The sequence below is a fragment of the Onychomys torridus genome, chromosome 4 (assembly GCF_903995425.1).
Source record: "Onychomys torridus chromosome 4, mOncTor1.1, whole genome shotgun sequence".
Lineage (NCBI taxonomy): Eukaryota > Metazoa > Chordata > Mammalia > Rodentia > Cricetidae > Onychomys > Onychomys torridus.
In genome coordinates, this window is record NC_050446.1 from 99,680,143 (window position 1) to 99,697,370 (window position 17,228).

Sequence of the window (17,228 nt, forward strand, 5' to 3'; positions counted from 1 at the left end):
CTTCTGGGAAGCTGTTGGAAATATTCAGGTCATCTGAAAGTTATTTACTTTTACACTGTGTAAAATCCTGCTTTTATAATAGCTCCTGCTTAAAAAGCAAGCATTCTGAAGCTGCATGTGTTCCAGGGAGTGTGAGCAGGATTGAGGTGGGGTGGTTCCTACAGAGGCGCATGCCCTGCCTATGGCAAAGGCCTATGAGGCCAGGGAGAGTAACGTGTGTCTAAACACTGGCTAGCCACTGCAAAGACCCCCAGAGTGTAAATAACAAACCCATGGAAGCATACAACAGCCTTTCCCAGTGACTTCTATGAAAGCAAAGATCATGGATGGTGGCAGAAAGTGGCAGTATGAGGGTACATGCGTATCACTCACCTGAATTCTGTGCGGGACACGGCTGGCAGGGTTCCCCAAATGCGTACTCGGTGTTGGCACAGCAGCATTCGGATTTGGTGACAGCGCCGAACAAGGGCTTCACACACTGGCCTCTCCTGTAGCCCCCATAGCATGTGCTCCGCATGTGTGTGTCTAAACAGGAGGAAGGACTTGCCATCATACTGTCATTTTAAACAGATAAGAACCCCCACATCAAAGCCAAAGCTGCCTTTATTTCTCCCTGGTCCCTGTTCTAACTCGTAGAGAATGCCTGTGTTCTCAGAACTCAACTACGAGAAAACAAAAATAAAACGAAACTCCAAAAACACATTAGCTTCTGGGCAGCGGGGACCACTGGCCGGAGTTGACCATTTTCCTCCGGCTATGGCAGATGAACAAATTGTGAGGCCCTTAAGTGCTGGGATTATTTTTCATTCATTTTTGTCTTCTCAGGCATGCTCAGAGCAGAAACTTTTTATAAAGTATAAACAGTGCATGAAGGTTGGGTCTCACACCATGATAAATAAGACCTTTATTAGAAATGTGGCTTACTTGAAAATAAACATGCAGTTATTGAATGACTAAATTGGATTTGCTTTCCAAAAAGGAGAAAGTTTAATCTGTAAAAGGGTCATTATATAAACCTGCAGATGTTGGTCAACTAAGTTGTGTTATCTTTATCTCTAAAGAAGGAATTTCCCGCTTTGCCCAATCCTTTCCTAATTCAAAGGGCTTATTGAGTGACTTTTAAAAGTAATTTGGATAAAAGTCTTGTTATTAAACAAATCTCAAAGCCACATAAGATGATCACTGCATGTTTCTGAATTATCCATGTTTCCATGGCATGGCATGATGCACTTTCCTTGGACATTTAGTTCTAAATTAAAATGTACACCATGAAATGATGTAACTATACAAACCCACTCAAAAGATCATTATCCACCAAGGAAGGTGGGAGAAAACTGAAGACAGGTATATATTCAGGGCAGAAAAGGGGGAAGAAAAGGCAAAGATTTCCTTTATTTAACATTATCTTTCTTTTCTTTTCTTTTCTTTTTTTTTTTTTTTTTTTGAGCTGAGGATCAAACCCAGGGCCTAGTGCTTGCCTAAATCCACTGAGCTAAATCCCCAACCTTATCTTTCTATTCCTAACATTAATATCCAATTTATCCAAGAAGAGAACTGAATTGGTTAGATTATTATTCTGCAAAAATCACTGTATCTTATCTGCTTGGGTGGGACACATTAGTTATTGACATGCATTGCTGATTACTGGAGCATTTATCATAAATTGGGCTGTGGCCTTTTCTTACCAACGCACACACGTCCATCGAGGCCCACAGCCAGTCCAGGAAAGCATTCGCATCTATAGGAGCCATCAGTGTTCACACAGCGCCCGTTCATGCAGATGCCAGGTGTTTCACATTCATTGATATCTGTAGTGGGAAGAGTCGTTTCTTTAACACCACTGAACAAGTTCACAATGGCAATACTGGAACACAGGTGCTGTGGAAAATGACTTCCAATGGCCATAGCAGCGTGGTAGTGGGATGCTGCTCAGTGTTCTTCTAGAGATGGGAAATGCTGAAATCAATTGAGCTTGCTGCTTTTCTATCAAAAGCCATCTTAACAGAACCCTCCAAAGATGCTTCATATCAAAATAAAAACACAAAAGCCAGACAGAACTGGCGGAGGAAGGAAAATGACCACTAGAAGGCAAAGGACTCTTGTAACGCATGCCACTGTAGCCAAGCTAGGAATATAGGTTGGCTATAAACTGCATCTGTGACGGAGGTTAAAAAGCTTTTCCTTTCTGCAGCCAACACCCAGGCTGGCATCCCTGCTAGTGTCAGCCTTGCCTGATCCCTCTGGGACAATTAGTAAGAGGCAGATATTAAATGCCTGAAGGAACACCACAGACAGGAGAGAGAGGAATACAGGGTGACACTGATGACAGCCCTCAGACAGTGTAACACTCAAAGCCACTGGGACACAGGGAAGTCTTTCTTAAGCACTGTTGAGGATTTTTAGTGTCATATGTGTGTCTGTAAGTACTGGAAAAATGTGGTCCATATTAGCAATAGTAGCGATTTCCCCCACTGATAGATCAAAGTAGAAAGGGTACCCAAACTGAGGTTTGGAAAACAAAGATGCTTAGAAACAGGTCACTTTCTAATAGTCCTTTAAAAATATACAACTAGAGTAGGAGAGTATGTCCTTTCCCCTGACCTTAAATTGAGGCAAATTGAGAGCGAGGTACCTCTGGGTTTCACTTCACTTGTGTTGTTTGGCCCAACATACATTCCAATGGTTCAAGAGTTCGTGTTCAGATGGCATTTAAAACAGCAGTTATATTTAAGAACGTGACCTCAGATTGGTTCATTTGTGTCAGGCATCTTTTTGTTCAAACAGAGCCCTACAGTACACCAGTAGAGCGTATATTCTGAGAAGCAGCCTGGCAGCTTTCGAGCAGGACATGAAGTCCCTCAGTCGGCAGAGGCTCTGTTGACTGGGCTTTCAGCAGTCATGAGTGTGTGGGTTAGGATGACGGAAGAAGAGAAAATCTCATTCCACAGCAAGAAGAGAAACACGAGGTAAGTAAAAGCAGCATGTGATGACTGCTTCCTTTTCCCCCTAAGTGTGTTTATCTGAGCTCTATACACTAGCGGGGAAAAGATGGGGACAATAATATGAACCGATCTCTCTCCTCTTCCCTTCCTCTCTCTCTTCCTCCTTCTCTCTCTCCAGAATGCTAAGTCCAGGTGAACCAGAACAGTTATCAGTTCTTCCACACAATTCAACACTTTATTCAATGGAGAAGACATAGTTTCCATGACTGCCAATGGCTTTGGAGTCTCCATTTGTCTTTGAGATCATAATGTCCCGGGAAACAGCATGATTCAATGCCAAGAGGCTGTCACATGGGTCACCAGACCTTGGCATTTCAGATATCCCAGCAATTACATCCTTTCCTTTTCTTTCTCTCACACATAGCACCTAATTTGCACAACCTGATGATGTACCTTACTATAGACTGTTTCTGAGTCTTGAACCTTTCTCCCCTGTGTCAGATCCTCCTGGCCAGAGTTCAATGTGTACAGAAACCATTTCCCTACTTCAAAATTTGAAAACCTCAACTGTTTTAAACTGAAGACAGGTTGTAGAAGTCTGAAAGTAACTGGCCCTCATAAGCTCACAGGGAGTGTGGCATAATTAGGAAGTATGGCTTTGTTGGAATAGGTATAGCCCTGCTGGAGGAAGTGTGTCACTGTGGGGGCAGGCTTTGAGGTTTTCTATGCTCAAGATACCACCCAGGGTCACAGTTGATTTCCTGTTGCCTTCTGATCAAGATGTAGCCAGCACAATATCTGTTTGCATGCCATCATACTCCCTGCCATGATGATAATGGACTGAACCTCTAAACTGTAGACTTCCACCTCAATTAAATGTTTTCCTTTCTAAGAGTTGTCGTGGTCATGGTATGGTGTCTCTTCACAGCAAGAGGAGACATGGGTTTTCACAATATTATAAGCCATCAACGTGAGTGCAAGTAAACAACCAAGGGCTGGGAGCTCATAAAAGCTTGGAGACAGCATACCTTGCCAAGAACTTAAGACATGGAAGGCTTTCTTCCATGGCATCTCAACCAGAGCTGAAAAGTAGGTCCACTCAGAAGAGGAGCCCTGTGACTTTATCCTGCCTTTTCAGCATGTGATGCTACATTTCAGAAGCAAAAATTGTGAGCAGAGGCTCTTGGCAACTTCGTAGACTTCCTAGGCTAACATATAAGGCTCTGAGAAGTTTGATTTCAGTTCATATCTTGCACCTACCTGCAACAGTTACCCATCCTCAACTTCATACAACAGGAGATAGGAACAAATTTGTCACCAACAACCCTTGTTAGTACCCAACAGCACAAATGGAACTTCCAAGTTTTGCTTCCAATACTTGAAGCAATAAGATCTAGTTCAAAAGTTATCAGGCTACCCCACAACTCCTGGTTAGTTCTGCTTTATCCTTCCTTTTTTTGCTTATGTGACTGGGTAAAACCTACATTCATTGTTATAGCTAGATGAAACAGTACAGAATACAGCACTGCAAATAAGTCCTCATTTTTCTCCAAGGGAAGATGTGGTGAGTGGCCCAAGGTAATGACCAGAAAGGTGCCCACACCCCTGCTCCAACTGTCCTTATTCCCCAACTGGAAGGAAAAGGCCGAACTCGGAAAGATCAGAAAGAGTGGCAGACCCACTGGGACAGATTGACACCTCAGCTCCTAAAATTGCTACACCTCAGCTGATTCCAGGCTACTTTGGGAAGAACCCAAATGCCCTCTCTGAAATAAGACTAGCCTTGTTTCACCAACTGTGGCTGTCTGGATCACTGAACCTAAGAAGGGATATCAGTCAGGTTTCAAAATCAGAACCTGAGGGAGTCTACATGGGAAGACTTCAAGGAAGGTGTGGAGAGGAGAAAAGGGAGGCATTTGGGGGTTTTCTAGCACACACCTTTGCAGTATCTCCCGTCTGACGCCAGCTGGAACCCAGGTTTGCAAATACACTTGAAGCTGCCATCTTCGTTGATGCACATCCCGTTGAGGCACATGTTTCTGATACTACACTCATCCATATCTGGAAACAGAGACACACACTCTTCGGTCAAGAGAGGAAGTCTGCCGGGTGAATATAATTCTGGCTTTTCATATTTCTTTCTTATTTTCTGTTATTAAAGCCCAAAGCTAATTTTCATCCAGTTAACAAATACAAAGAGAAGACAAGGCACGTGAAACAGGTATCTCAGGTCCAGGCTGACTCAGCCGAGGTTAGCGGGCTCTTTGGAGGATTGCCATCCACAAATGAACAGGAGTGCTACCTGCTTAGTGGGCTTAGTGAGTTCAGACTTAGTTCTTGAAAATAAAACAAAACAGAGGCTACTGGGAAGGAAAATGTATGCAGGCTAAATCCTGGTACTTTTCAAAAGTAAAAGACTATACCTAGAAATAATATGAAGTTGTGTGGGGAGGGAGGGGAGGAAGGGTGTGGGAGGGGTTGGTGGATACATTGCATGAAATTCTTAAAAATAAAAAAAATCTGAAGAATAATAAAAAGTAGAAGAAAGCTTGTCATTTTAAGCAATTTGAAGCAGATATTGCAAAGATGGATTTAGTAAGTGCCAGACTCGGCTATGGGATCCAGCTGAGCCTACTAATATTTAGACCCCTTTGATCACAGAGACAGTTCTTAATTTCATGGGCATGCTAGTCTGTGAGCTATTGAAGCTATCCCAGGAGGCTTGCACCTCTCAACAAGACCTGTTTTCACTTACAGGCTTTTAGTCGGACTCAAGTAATTTATGATTTTTCTTTATTTTTTTTATTAAAAAAAAAAAAGATTTTTACCCTAACTGGGAATTTTGGCATTAAGTCTATGGATTGAATCACTGAGATAATATTCTGCCAAACATGTTCCTAAGAACAATTTTGAAATTCTTTCAACGTATTAACAGATTCTTGGGCTCTTTCCTAAAGAAGTTGGAAAACATGATAAGGAGCATTCTCTACTTTTTGCTTACGGCCCACAAAGTGGAAAGTCATCCACAGCAGTCACATTTACTTTGCAAGGAAAAGCTGCTCACATGATGATGAGTTGAGAAGTCAATATAAAAGGCTGGCTCTCCAGACCCACGTTTCTCTCAAAGCAAGTCTTACATGCCCAGACACTGATCCGTGGGTCTGATTGCTAGGCAAGCACTTTACACAAAAGGATTACAAGTGCTTACAGGAGGTATGGGCTTAAATGTGGTTTCGTTGTTATTCGCTTTGTTTGCTATTGTATAAAACCACACAATATACAAACTTTGATTGCATGAAGATAGGAAGGAACGGCACATCCTACGAAAGCTTCATCACCACTGGGTAGCTCCGAGAACCCACTGCTGCTACTGTAAGTGCTGTCTGACACACACAAGTGTGATGGTGGCCATGACAATGTGGAAATCTACGCTTGCCTTTCAGACAGAAGTGTGTGAAACACACTTGACAGTTCGACCTTTCCCGCAGCACTGGGCTCCTCTGTCTTGTTCAAGGCTTCTGGTGCTGAAGCTGAAATGGGAGAGGAGCCACCTCATGGCTCCGCCATTACCTTCACAGTTCTTTCCATCCCGAGTGACATGGAAGCCCGCGTTGCACACGCAGTGGAAGCTGCCGTCCGTGTTGATGCAGCGCCCATTGTTACAGATCCGGCCGTTCTGCAGACACTCGTCAATGTCTGAGGTTAAAAGTAAAAAGGATGAAGATAATTTGGAGATAATCATTTTCTTTCTCCCTCCATTTCCAAAATTATGACCTTAATCTTGGATTTCAATGATTTGATAATGCCCATCACCATACATGTCATACCAAATGACAAGATGTGTGGGATCATCAGTATCAGGAAGATAGGAGACAGAAAAAAAAACCTTTACATGATCACAATCACTCTTACTTCCTATTAAGACTACTCAGACCTCAACTGTATGAAGATTTTTCTAGATAACTTATTTTCAAGATTTTTTTTCTAGATAATTTATTGAGTGATATATATATATATATATATATATATATATATTATCATATCATATTATATTATTCTTTATATTGAACTTTGGCTGCTATCATTTCTAACATGATTAAATGGGAAATTGTATAACAAAAGAGAAATAGCAACAGAAAATGCTATCTTTTGAGAAATTGCTCAATTCCTCCTAACAGTCTTCCACTTAACTACAAGCAGTTCTGGACCAAGTATAATTTCATTCATACACACAGCTCTTAGTCTAACGTTTGTGACTATTCTCCCTACCAAACAAAGCATTGGCCCTGTGGGGGATGTCTCCTTCCCCATTTAATAATCATAATAATTATAATAACCATAATAGAACTTAGAAATGTTAAAAAATGACATAAACTCAAATAACCTGTACCTGATCGCTAATTTCATGACTAAACATCCACCCCTAATAGACTCGGGGTAGCCTGGGTCTGGTCCTTCTGTCTTAAGAACTACAAAAGGATGAACATCAAAGAGAATGGCTCAGACAGCCCTGTCTCGGCAGCATACAATCATTCCCATGCCTGTTCCCAGAAGATATGGAGGTGGGCAGAGTTGGATGAGAGCAACCCATCCATGTTGAGCAGAGGCCCTGAGTGCCTGAGGGTGAGCATCCTGCACACCCTAGAGAGGAATGTGCATTTATGGTCTGTCCAGTTATCCTGTCTGCCCAGCGTCTGCACGGTGTCTGTGGTTGACCCTCCTACGCACTTTCTTTCCAGGCTGATCCCACAGTGGTTTCTACATGAGCCATTGGACCAGTTGAAGCAGTCTGGGCTTTTCTTCTGTCTGATCTTTGTGCCAACAATCTCTGATTTCTTTTCTTCTCCCTCCTTTATTCTTAATGCTCACTAAAATCTGTCTTGCTCCACAAAGAAAAATAGTAAAAAATCGACATATTCTTGAACCAACTTTAACATTCTATATTTTTTGAGATTAAAATAAACAAGAAAAACAGTCCATCTTTCCTTCTCACTACAGAATGCCATGGGGGATACTGTGTACTTCTAGCAATCTAGACAGTACAGAACTTTATTACTCAAACTTGCCTCCCCCACTTCTCTTTTTCTTTTCCTTTGATCCAATCACATCCTCTAAGTTAAGGATGCAACCTTCTGGATCCTGCTAAGAAGACTCCTATCCTCCAAATACTACAGATGTGCTCTTACACTCAGGGTGTATTTAATACCATGTAGAAGATGGTATTGGAGCTGTGGGTCAACCTCATCTCTAACCAGACTTCAGTTTGAGGGGAACGGCATCCCTTTACCCTGGCCAGTCCTTGCTCCAGCCAATCCCTTCTCAACAATTGTTTCTCTTTGCTTATTTAGCAGCAAAGTCTCTTAACAGTGATTTATTCTATTGAAAAAGGTCCACTACATCACTGACAAGCTAATTATTTTAACAAATAGCTAAAGTATTAAGAAGATTCTCAATACTCAAACTATTCAGATTTATAATCCAGATTGTATAATAGAATTATGTAGAAATATGGTGCTCCAGTGATGGTGATCTATCTCTAAATTTGAGCAAATTCAAAGATTTTGAAAGTAGTTCAGGGATGAACGTCAAACTTGCTCAATTCAGACAAAGGGCTTTTGCCAAAGGAGGCAAATAAAATCATCTCATATTAGTAGATTCACATTTTTAAGTGGTACAAAGCTCCCTCTCACTTATTTTTATCTAGTTTTACTGAATTAACGACACAAGTCATCTATGCTGAATGTATAGATAAAGCTTTCAGTTCATGAAGGGTGGGTACTGTGTCTTATTCATTTCCACTCCAGAAAGTTACTGCATAAATGATATTTAATCAAAAGCATACTGGACAGCTCAATAAATGACTTGAGAAATAAACCTGTGACAGGCAACATGGACAGAACTCTCACAAGGTCCCATCTCTACATGAAGAGCTACAGGAATCCAGTGGCTGTTGAGAGGGGGACTCAGTATTCTTCAGGGCCTAAGTTTAGATGAGTTATCTAATCCCAGCAGTCAGCCCCGAACATATATACACAAACTGGATAGGAGGTGGGGGATAGGAGGGAGAGGAAGGAGAGGGAAAGGTGGGAACTATCTAAATACAGTACTGATGGCCCAAACTCTCCAAACATGGCTTTTCATTTTTATGTTTTGGAAAAAGGGAAAGAAATAATCCTGAAAGGTGACCTTTGTGAGAGACAATTACATCAGCGCTTCTGAGATATCGGTATGCATACAGATGGCTGGGGGTCCTGCTGTGGATATAGCTCTGTATAAATAAAACACTGATTGGCCAGTAGCCAGGCAGGAAGTATAGGCGGGACAAGGAGAGAAGAGAATTCTGGGGACAGGAAGGCTGGGGAGAGACACTGCCAGCCGCCTCCATGACAAGCAAGATGTAAGGTACCGGTAAGTCACGAGCCACGTGGTAAATTATAGATTAATAGAAATGGGTTAATTTAAGATATAAGAACAGTTAGCAAGAAGCCTGCCATGGCCATACAGTTTATAAGAAATATAAATCTCTGTGTGTTTACTTGGTTGGGTCTGAGCAGCTGTGGGACTGGTGGGTGAGAGATTTGTCCTGACCATGGGCCAGGCAGGAAAACTCCAGCTACAGGATCCTGCCAAACACAGCCTCTAATCAGCGGGTTTGAGGAAGAACTAGAGAATCATTTCAGGTAATCCTCAGGTGATACTGCTGTTGGCTGCTGACCTCTGCAAGGACCAGAGCCCCCCAAACCTCCTTTCTATGGAGAAACTAATGACATACAATTCTACCAGAGGCTATCCCTGGATTCTGTCCCACAGAGTGACCACATCTCCTACTTCTCGGATGAACAACCAGCAGAAATAACTAAAAAAAAAAAAAAAAAAAAAAAAAAAAAAAGTGAAAATAAGTTATTCCCTCAGGTGCAAAGATAGTTTTTAAAATAACTGAATGCTTGCCATGTTTGTTAACAACCTCCTCAAAGAAGTGATATTTGGAATAAGGCACTCAAAAAGCAGCAGGGGTGAGGAGATTAGCTTCTTGCATTTATGTCTCACTGGATTCTTTCAAAGCAAAGCCTTCATTTGGGACAGATGCTTCTCAGTCCCCAAGAGCCCCTTACCTCTGCACTCAGTCCTGGTGAGTGTGCTCTGGTAGCCAGCTCGGCAGTGACACGTGTATGAACCCTGGTTGTTGATACATTCTCCACCAGTACATGGGTTTTTCTCACACTCGTCAACATCTGCAAAACACAGTGTATCTTCGTGAAAGTTTTAACAGCTCATAATTCTAAAGCTTTGTAGGTTTCTTACACATATAAAACTTTTCCCTTTAAGGTAAGAAAATAGCAGACCCCGGGCATGGTGGTGCACGCCTTTAATGCCAGCATTTGGGAGTCAGAGGCAGGTGGATCTCTGTGAGTTTGAGGGCAGCCTGGTTCACATAGTGAGTTCCAGGTCAGCTGAGGCTGCATAGTGAGACCCTTTCTCAACAAAGCAAAACTTGAAAAAAGAAAGAAAGGAAATTGCATAATCAAAGTCATTTTTTCCCTCCCCACTACATTATACCATGTCTCTACCCATTGTGAAACTAGTTAAGCACTTCACCTGCATTCTTTTCTCAAGTTATTTTCACAGAATATGAATATGTTTTGAGATAATAACCATTTTTTTTCTTCTGTGAGTCTGGCCTAAGAAAATCAAACAGACACATGAAAGCACAGGGCTATTATTCCAGCTACTAGGAGTCTGAGGACAGAGGAATTACAAGTTCAAGGCCTACCTAGACAACTTAGTAAGACCCTATCTTAAAACTAAAAGGTAAAGAGAAGAGCAATAGGGATGTTGCTGAGTGGTCGGGCACTGGCCTGGCACATGAGACTCTGGGTTCAACTCTAGTACTGGGAAAAAAAACAAAAACAAAGAGATTAACATTTCCTTTAAAGGTGAACTCTTTTTTTTTCCCTTAGTATAAAGAAAGTATGCCTCATGCCTAAGCATCTGTTCTATTAAAAATGTGAGAAAAAAAAACATGAAGAGCTAAATGGCTGTTTAAAGGGTTCTCACGTAGCACCCACCCAGGTGGTCTGGGTAGCCTTAGACCCAAAGTGCTACAGGCACTTTAAATACTGAGTCCCAGGGCCCCCTGGCCTACATTGCTATTTATGGGTAAAATGGTTCAGTGAGGCTTATTGATCTTCAAGTCTCTTGGGTACAGGGTCAGGTCTGACCCTGAGCCACACACTCCTTCCTTCTCCTGGGTCACTGGGTAACCTCCAGAAGAGTGCCCGTATGAGAAGGAAACAAAAGGTTGTGTGAAAACAAGAACCAACAGAACTAAGAAACTAATTTCTTTTAAGACAAAAAAGCACATGCCAACTGGGTATCATCAGACCCAACAGTCCAATTGTCCCTGTGTTGGACTACTGAAGACACTGCCCTCCCGGCTGTAGAGATGAAGAAGGGCCCTGAGGAGTCTGCCTCCAGAGTCTGAGACATACTAGAAGCTCAGGAGATCCTTTCTCTGAGGTTCTGAAGACACACTTCACTTTTAGGCCCTGTCCTGGAAGGCAAAGATAGTGGAGTTCTACTGTTTGGAGCCACTGTTGGGGGGGGGGATTTGTTACCATGGCAACAGATCACCACTACACACTGTGGTGGATTGAATAGGGAAGGCCTCCTGTGGTGGATTGAATAGGGAAGGCTCACAGATTTGAAGGCTTGGTCATTAGAGAGTGGTGCTACTTGATGGGGATTAGGAGGTGTGGCCTTGTTGGAGGAAGTATGTCACTAGGGGTGGGCTTTGGGGTGTCATATGCTCAAGGCAGGCCTGGGTGTCTCTCTGCTTTCAGATCCGGATGTAGAACTCTCCACTCCTCTCCAGCATCATGTCTGCCTCCCCACCCAGCTCCCCTCCATGATGACAATGGACTGATAACCCTCTGAAACGGAAAGCCAGCCCCGACGAAATGTTTTCTTTGATAAGCGTTACTGTGGTCACGGTGTCGCTTCACAGCAAGAGAACACTGATGAAGACGCAGACAATTACAAAAGGAGCACAGTGTCCCTCAGTGTCACCGAGGGGTCAGCTGCGTACCGATGCACTCCCCGCGGATGTCCAGCTGGAAGCCCTTGTTGCACTCACACCGGTAACTGCCAGGAGTTGGGATGCAGCGCCCATTCTGACAGAGATGACGGAACAGCTGACAGTAGTCAGTAACGTTGAAAGGCAGCACCCCTGGAAGAACCAGCGTTGCACTCCATTAAGATTATTCATTGTCCGACATCAGCTCCTAATTTGCTAACAGTGAACAAGATGCTGAGTCCTAAGGGAGAGCCACTAAGGGGAGCCAGTCACTGGAGCATAGTCCCAGTCAGCCTTCAGAGCTGATGCGGGCTCCTTCCCCCAGCACAGGAAAGGTGCTGTAGCCCAGAGGCTTCTCCGCCTGCCTCTCCCCCTCCCATCCACCTCCTCACTCTCAAGCCTCCAGTTTGGGGAAATAACTATGCAGGGAGGTGTTGGCAGGTAACTACTTTGTACACTAGATAACCCAAAGTATAATGTCATACATCTTCTGCCATTAATTCACTCTCTGAATCAGATTTCAGCCTTCCCCATACCCTTCCATATTTAATTGAAAATATCCAGCTCCAGAACATACAAGGCTCCCGTTCTTATTTATAAAAATGGGAAAACTTAGAAACATGCAAAAACAATGTAAAAATTTTTACCTAACAACTGGCAAAAATAATTAATGATGGACATGGCACAAACCCGAAATATGACTTGTTAATGCAAGAAAAAAAATAACAAGGTGGCTTTTGAATTCTTACTTGGTGGTTCCCGCGATGGAGATGGATACGGATAGTCTGGTGGTGGCCGAGGGACTGGGATCACAGACCCAGGAGTATAGCCAGGAGGAACAACAGGCTGAAGTGGAGGGCCAATGGGTGGGGGAGGATATTCTGGTCTCCCAGGAATTACCAGAGGGATAGAACACAGCTTGTTGAAATCCTCTGGAAGAATACAACATAACACAACCCAGTCAGCAGAGCCGTGGCTGTTGGGAGGCCAGAGAAGATCCCCCTCAAAGAAATCAACGTGCATTGGCCAATTGGAATAACCACTGCATCCTATTTTTAATATCTATGTAATAACCACATTGAGACAATAATTCAAAATTAAACCACCACATGCTCCTTTCGAAATCCAGAAAGACTTTACGCATTGAAATTCACCAGGACAAAGGTTAGGTACTACTTCCTCTGCCCAGCCCCAGTGTGGCTGTCACAGGGATCTAAAAAGCACATGGGAAGGCTTTCGTCCTAATTAGAGACAAGCACAATGACATAGATGGATGAAAATGCTATAATGAAACCCATTACATTGCATGTTAATAATTTTAAAACACTTATGCACACAAAGTAAGGGCTAGCAAGACATACAAGGGGAGAAACAGAAGTGGAAGTTCAAAGCCTGGGCTATATGAGGTCCCCTCACTTTTTGGGGGGGTAAGACTTCGGTTTTTATTTTATTTTATGTGCAAAGGGAATCCAGTTCCATCTCCTGCAGGATGTGATCACATGAATCTTTTCAGATCACTCTTGCTGATATATGAAGTACTAGAGGGAAGAAAGGCTTGTGTGGAAAACCAAGGAAAAGGTAATAATGGGTGCACAGGGGAGGTAGTGATGGAGTTGACAGAGGCCACAACCTGTCTCGAGGATAATTTATGAATAAATGGTAGTGTTTGGTCATAGGATAAATGTCAGAGCCACGGGACTAAGAAATCAAGAATGACTACTAGTGTTTTGGTTGCTCAGATAGCTAAATGCTCTTGTCCTTTACTGTGAGAGGGAAGCTGTCAGGAGACAGGGGCTGGTGTGATGGGCAGAAGCCAAACTTCAAACTCTGAACATTTGAGTTAGGAGATGTCACACAGCCAAATGGAGATATCACACAACAGTTGTTGAAGAGAGTTTTGAGCCCAGAGAAGAAGTTAAAATTTTTCATTTATTAGTAGAGAGGTAATATGTAAAGCCATGAGATGGATGAGTTTTTCTAAACAATGTGGAAGATAGGAAGTCCAGAGCAGAGCCCCGAGGATTGGTCTGTTAAAAACAACTAGATGAATGGAAAAGGAAGGTCACAGTAGTGTGGCTGTGTGAGTTCAGCACAGGATTTTGTATGCTAGGGCTCCCTGACTCCATCACGTGTTTCCACATTTGGAGGTCGAATCATATTTTTAACAATACCAGGAATCTATCAGAATAAATCTGGGTTAGCACATGACATCTTTTTTCTGAGTTTCCGGAACAGTATTTTAGACAGCATCTAGCTTCAGGTATGTTGGTTTTATCCATTTGCAGCTTCCCTGCACAGCTGCAGATGACCACAGTCCCCCTCTACAAGCAGACCAGGTGATTTTTAATCTTTGCTTTCTGTCTACAATGTCGATAACCTTATTATCACAGTCACAAAGTGATTCTTATATAGATATTTCCTACATAGTGCTAGACATTAACATAAATTAGGCTAATGTTTTCCTTCACCTGTGGACTACTGCAATGCATTCATAACTCAATCTCATGGGATATCCTGCCAATTTACATTTGGCTAAATACAACAAACTCCACTTACTCTACTGTTATTAGCTAGTCCATTTCTGAACATTCTTCAATCTTCCTTCACACCTATAACACAGACCTAGTTTAAGCTTCAAAGAATTCCATTACTATGCTCTACTATCTATCTGGAAATTTGACCCACAAATTCTTGGAATTTGGGAGAGATTTTTCCTTGTCTGTATTTTTCCTGACTCAGGACTCTACAGTGACTCTTCCTACAGAATTATCACCTAGATGCACCACATCACTGTTCCCAGAGGATGTTTTCACTGCATTTCTAAGCAGCCCTTTAAGTCTAGACCATATATATATATATGCCATAACCAATTCTTACTCTCAGCCTAGCTCCATAAATTACATATAAGAGGATTTCAGTATGTATTGGATTTAATTAAATCCTGACTACTACTATTAAAGGAAACAGTTTGTTTCCAAGCACTTGTAAGCACCAGGTCAGCCTCGTTTTAACATTCTTTCAGGATTTGTAAGAGAGGTTGGATGGTTTAGCAGCATTTCTGCTAATTAAGTGACTATATTACTTGAAGAACCATTAAATTCATCTTAGCCCTGTGCTCCTTCTTTCCTATAGACTAATGATTTTATCTGTGAGCCCCTTTGCATTAAGGATCAGCAACCAGGGCATCTCATCAACTCTGAATTCATCCACCATTTCACTGCTGTCTCTCAATTTCCTGATTTAAACATGCCTTTCAGGAATCAAATTAAACAGAGCTACAAGGTCAGTTTTTAGTTGGAATTTGTGACAAAAGCATATTTAATGAGCTGTACCTTCTACCTGAATGTCTCTTACAAGCATGATTTTGCTAAATACTATGGAAGTACAGAGAGTGTGAGAAATTTAAGATTACAGTAATGACTAAGACCTCTTGTGAGATTTATTAACTAGTGACGGGGCAATACATGAACACAAGTAGTCACAAAGCAGAGCAGTACAGATCTTGAGCACAGCCAAAGTACCAACCAGAACCGGTGTGTCATGAGGATGAGGCCACAGTTTCCGCTGTGGTTATCGTAGCATGCTGGCAGATCAGGCTATGTTTGCACAGATCCTTGGCCCTCTAGAGCATATGTGACCAGCCAGGGTTGTGGGAGAAGGGAGTAGAGGGTAAGGCATGAACTGTGCAGATATTTTAGGGAAAAAAAAAGAACTGATTTACTTTAGAAACACTAAGACTGTTTAAGGGAAACACAACCTATAATTTAATTAGAAAATAAAACTTACTATATTAACAACTAACATAACCGGGTTCTGATTTGGGGACTCTAAATGCTGTGCCAAATCTTTAGTATTTCTTTGTAGGAAAAGGTGTCATTTGGGCCACCAAATAGTGCCTGTGGTCATCCTAATGAAAATATCCTAGACATTTTTCTCTACGCCCTCTGAGACACCTGCTAAGGCTATTGCCAGGTGAGCTATACGTTGGAGAATGTCTATGGCAGGATCTCCCACTGGCCACTTGGGAAGCCACCCCAATCATTCAGACTGCAGAACAAGACACTTTTAGTGGAAATGAAGGGAATATGGCAGACGAATGAGAAGCTATGAAGAAAAAAAACAGGACTTGGCAGAAGGAAGAGAAAAGTGGTAACTATTAGGGAAAGAGGAGATGTATGTGGTAGAGGAGCTGGGCTTTATCCCACTCAACTGGTAAGCCCCACAGGAGACGCACCAAGTCCCTTAGTGAGAATAAGAGAGAACAGCAGCTTCCTGAGGAGACTGCTGCTCCATGGCAATGAGAGAAGTAAGTCACCAGCAGATATAGAAACAAGCCTTTACCTGTGCATCATCTAGGGGATTCCTCCATGCCCACACTTCAATTTTCTGGAATCTTATTTATCTACCTGGGTTTCATTTGGTTCTGTACTGTACACTTTGCCGTGGCTGAGTTGGGATATGCTATAGATGCTGTAGATGGGCACTTACCAGTTGATCTGATGGGACACATTTCGGGGGCGACAGTCACCCCTGGAGACCAGCACCGGCCAGTATCACAACAGCACTGCATTTTGGTTATGGACTGCGGCAGCTGGTTAGAACAGCGTCCATTCGTCAGAGCCGTGTAGCAGTAACCAGGACGAACATCTGAAAGAACCAAAAAACCCACATATAGTCTTTGTGATTGAGTTTGAGACAACACTCCTCTGCCTCCATAACCCCATGCTTCCCCCTGGAGCTATGACAGAATGACCCATGAGCATGTGCCCTGGAAAGGATGCTTTGAACATCCCACTGTCCCAGTATAAAATCAGAAGTGCCTTGTCTTGCCCCTTGCCTCTGCATACTGGGACACTTGGTCAAAAATTCCACATTCCATACCCAAGGTAAGAAGAAATGGTTGAAATCAATGTGCCATAGGAAAAAAAAAACTAAGAAAATCACTGGTGGTGACAGACACTTATTCCTAAATACTTATTTCTATATTAAAGACAGCCTGGGTTGTCTTTGGTTTAAACTACTTAATTTGAGCTACATTAGGCAAAGATTTATATAAATACATTCAAAAACAACGTTAATCTGTGCCATGGGTTTTTAGTTTGAAATTGTGCCTCAGACTTGTGAGGTTGTGTCTTGATGGGATGCGCCAATTTTCAGCCAGATCTAAAGCTTATTAATCAGGTTGTCCTGAGGCCTTAACTAATTTTTTAAAA

The 17,228-nt window shown here is 42.4% G+C and overlaps 1 protein-coding gene across 3 annotated transcripts in view; it reads right to left on the reverse strand.

Annotated features, from left to right (window-relative positions):
• Nucleotides 1–17,228, reverse strand: part of Fbn1 (fibrillin 1) — a 208,433-nt gene that overhangs the window by 82,768 nt on the left and 108,437 nt on the right. For all 3 annotated transcript variants that reach the window (XM_036183938.1, XM_036183937.1, XM_036183939.1), the window contains exons 10-17: nt 16,504–16,662; nt 12,765–12,947; nt 12,028–12,168; nt 10,055–10,174; nt 6,513–6,638; nt 4,881–5,003; nt 1,686–1,808; nt 373–525 (exon numbers count right to left, since the gene is read on the reverse strand). In XM_036183938.1, the coding sequence (XP_036039831.1) occupies nt 373–525; nt 1,686–1,808; nt 4,881–5,003; nt 6,513–6,638; nt 10,055–10,174; nt 12,028–12,168; nt 12,765–12,947; nt 16,504–16,662 (1,128 nt within the window). The remainder of the gene's footprint in view (nt 1–372; nt 526–1,685; nt 1,809–4,880; nt 5,004–6,512; nt 6,639–10,054; nt 10,175–12,027; nt 12,169–12,764; nt 12,948–16,503; nt 16,663–17,228) is intronic.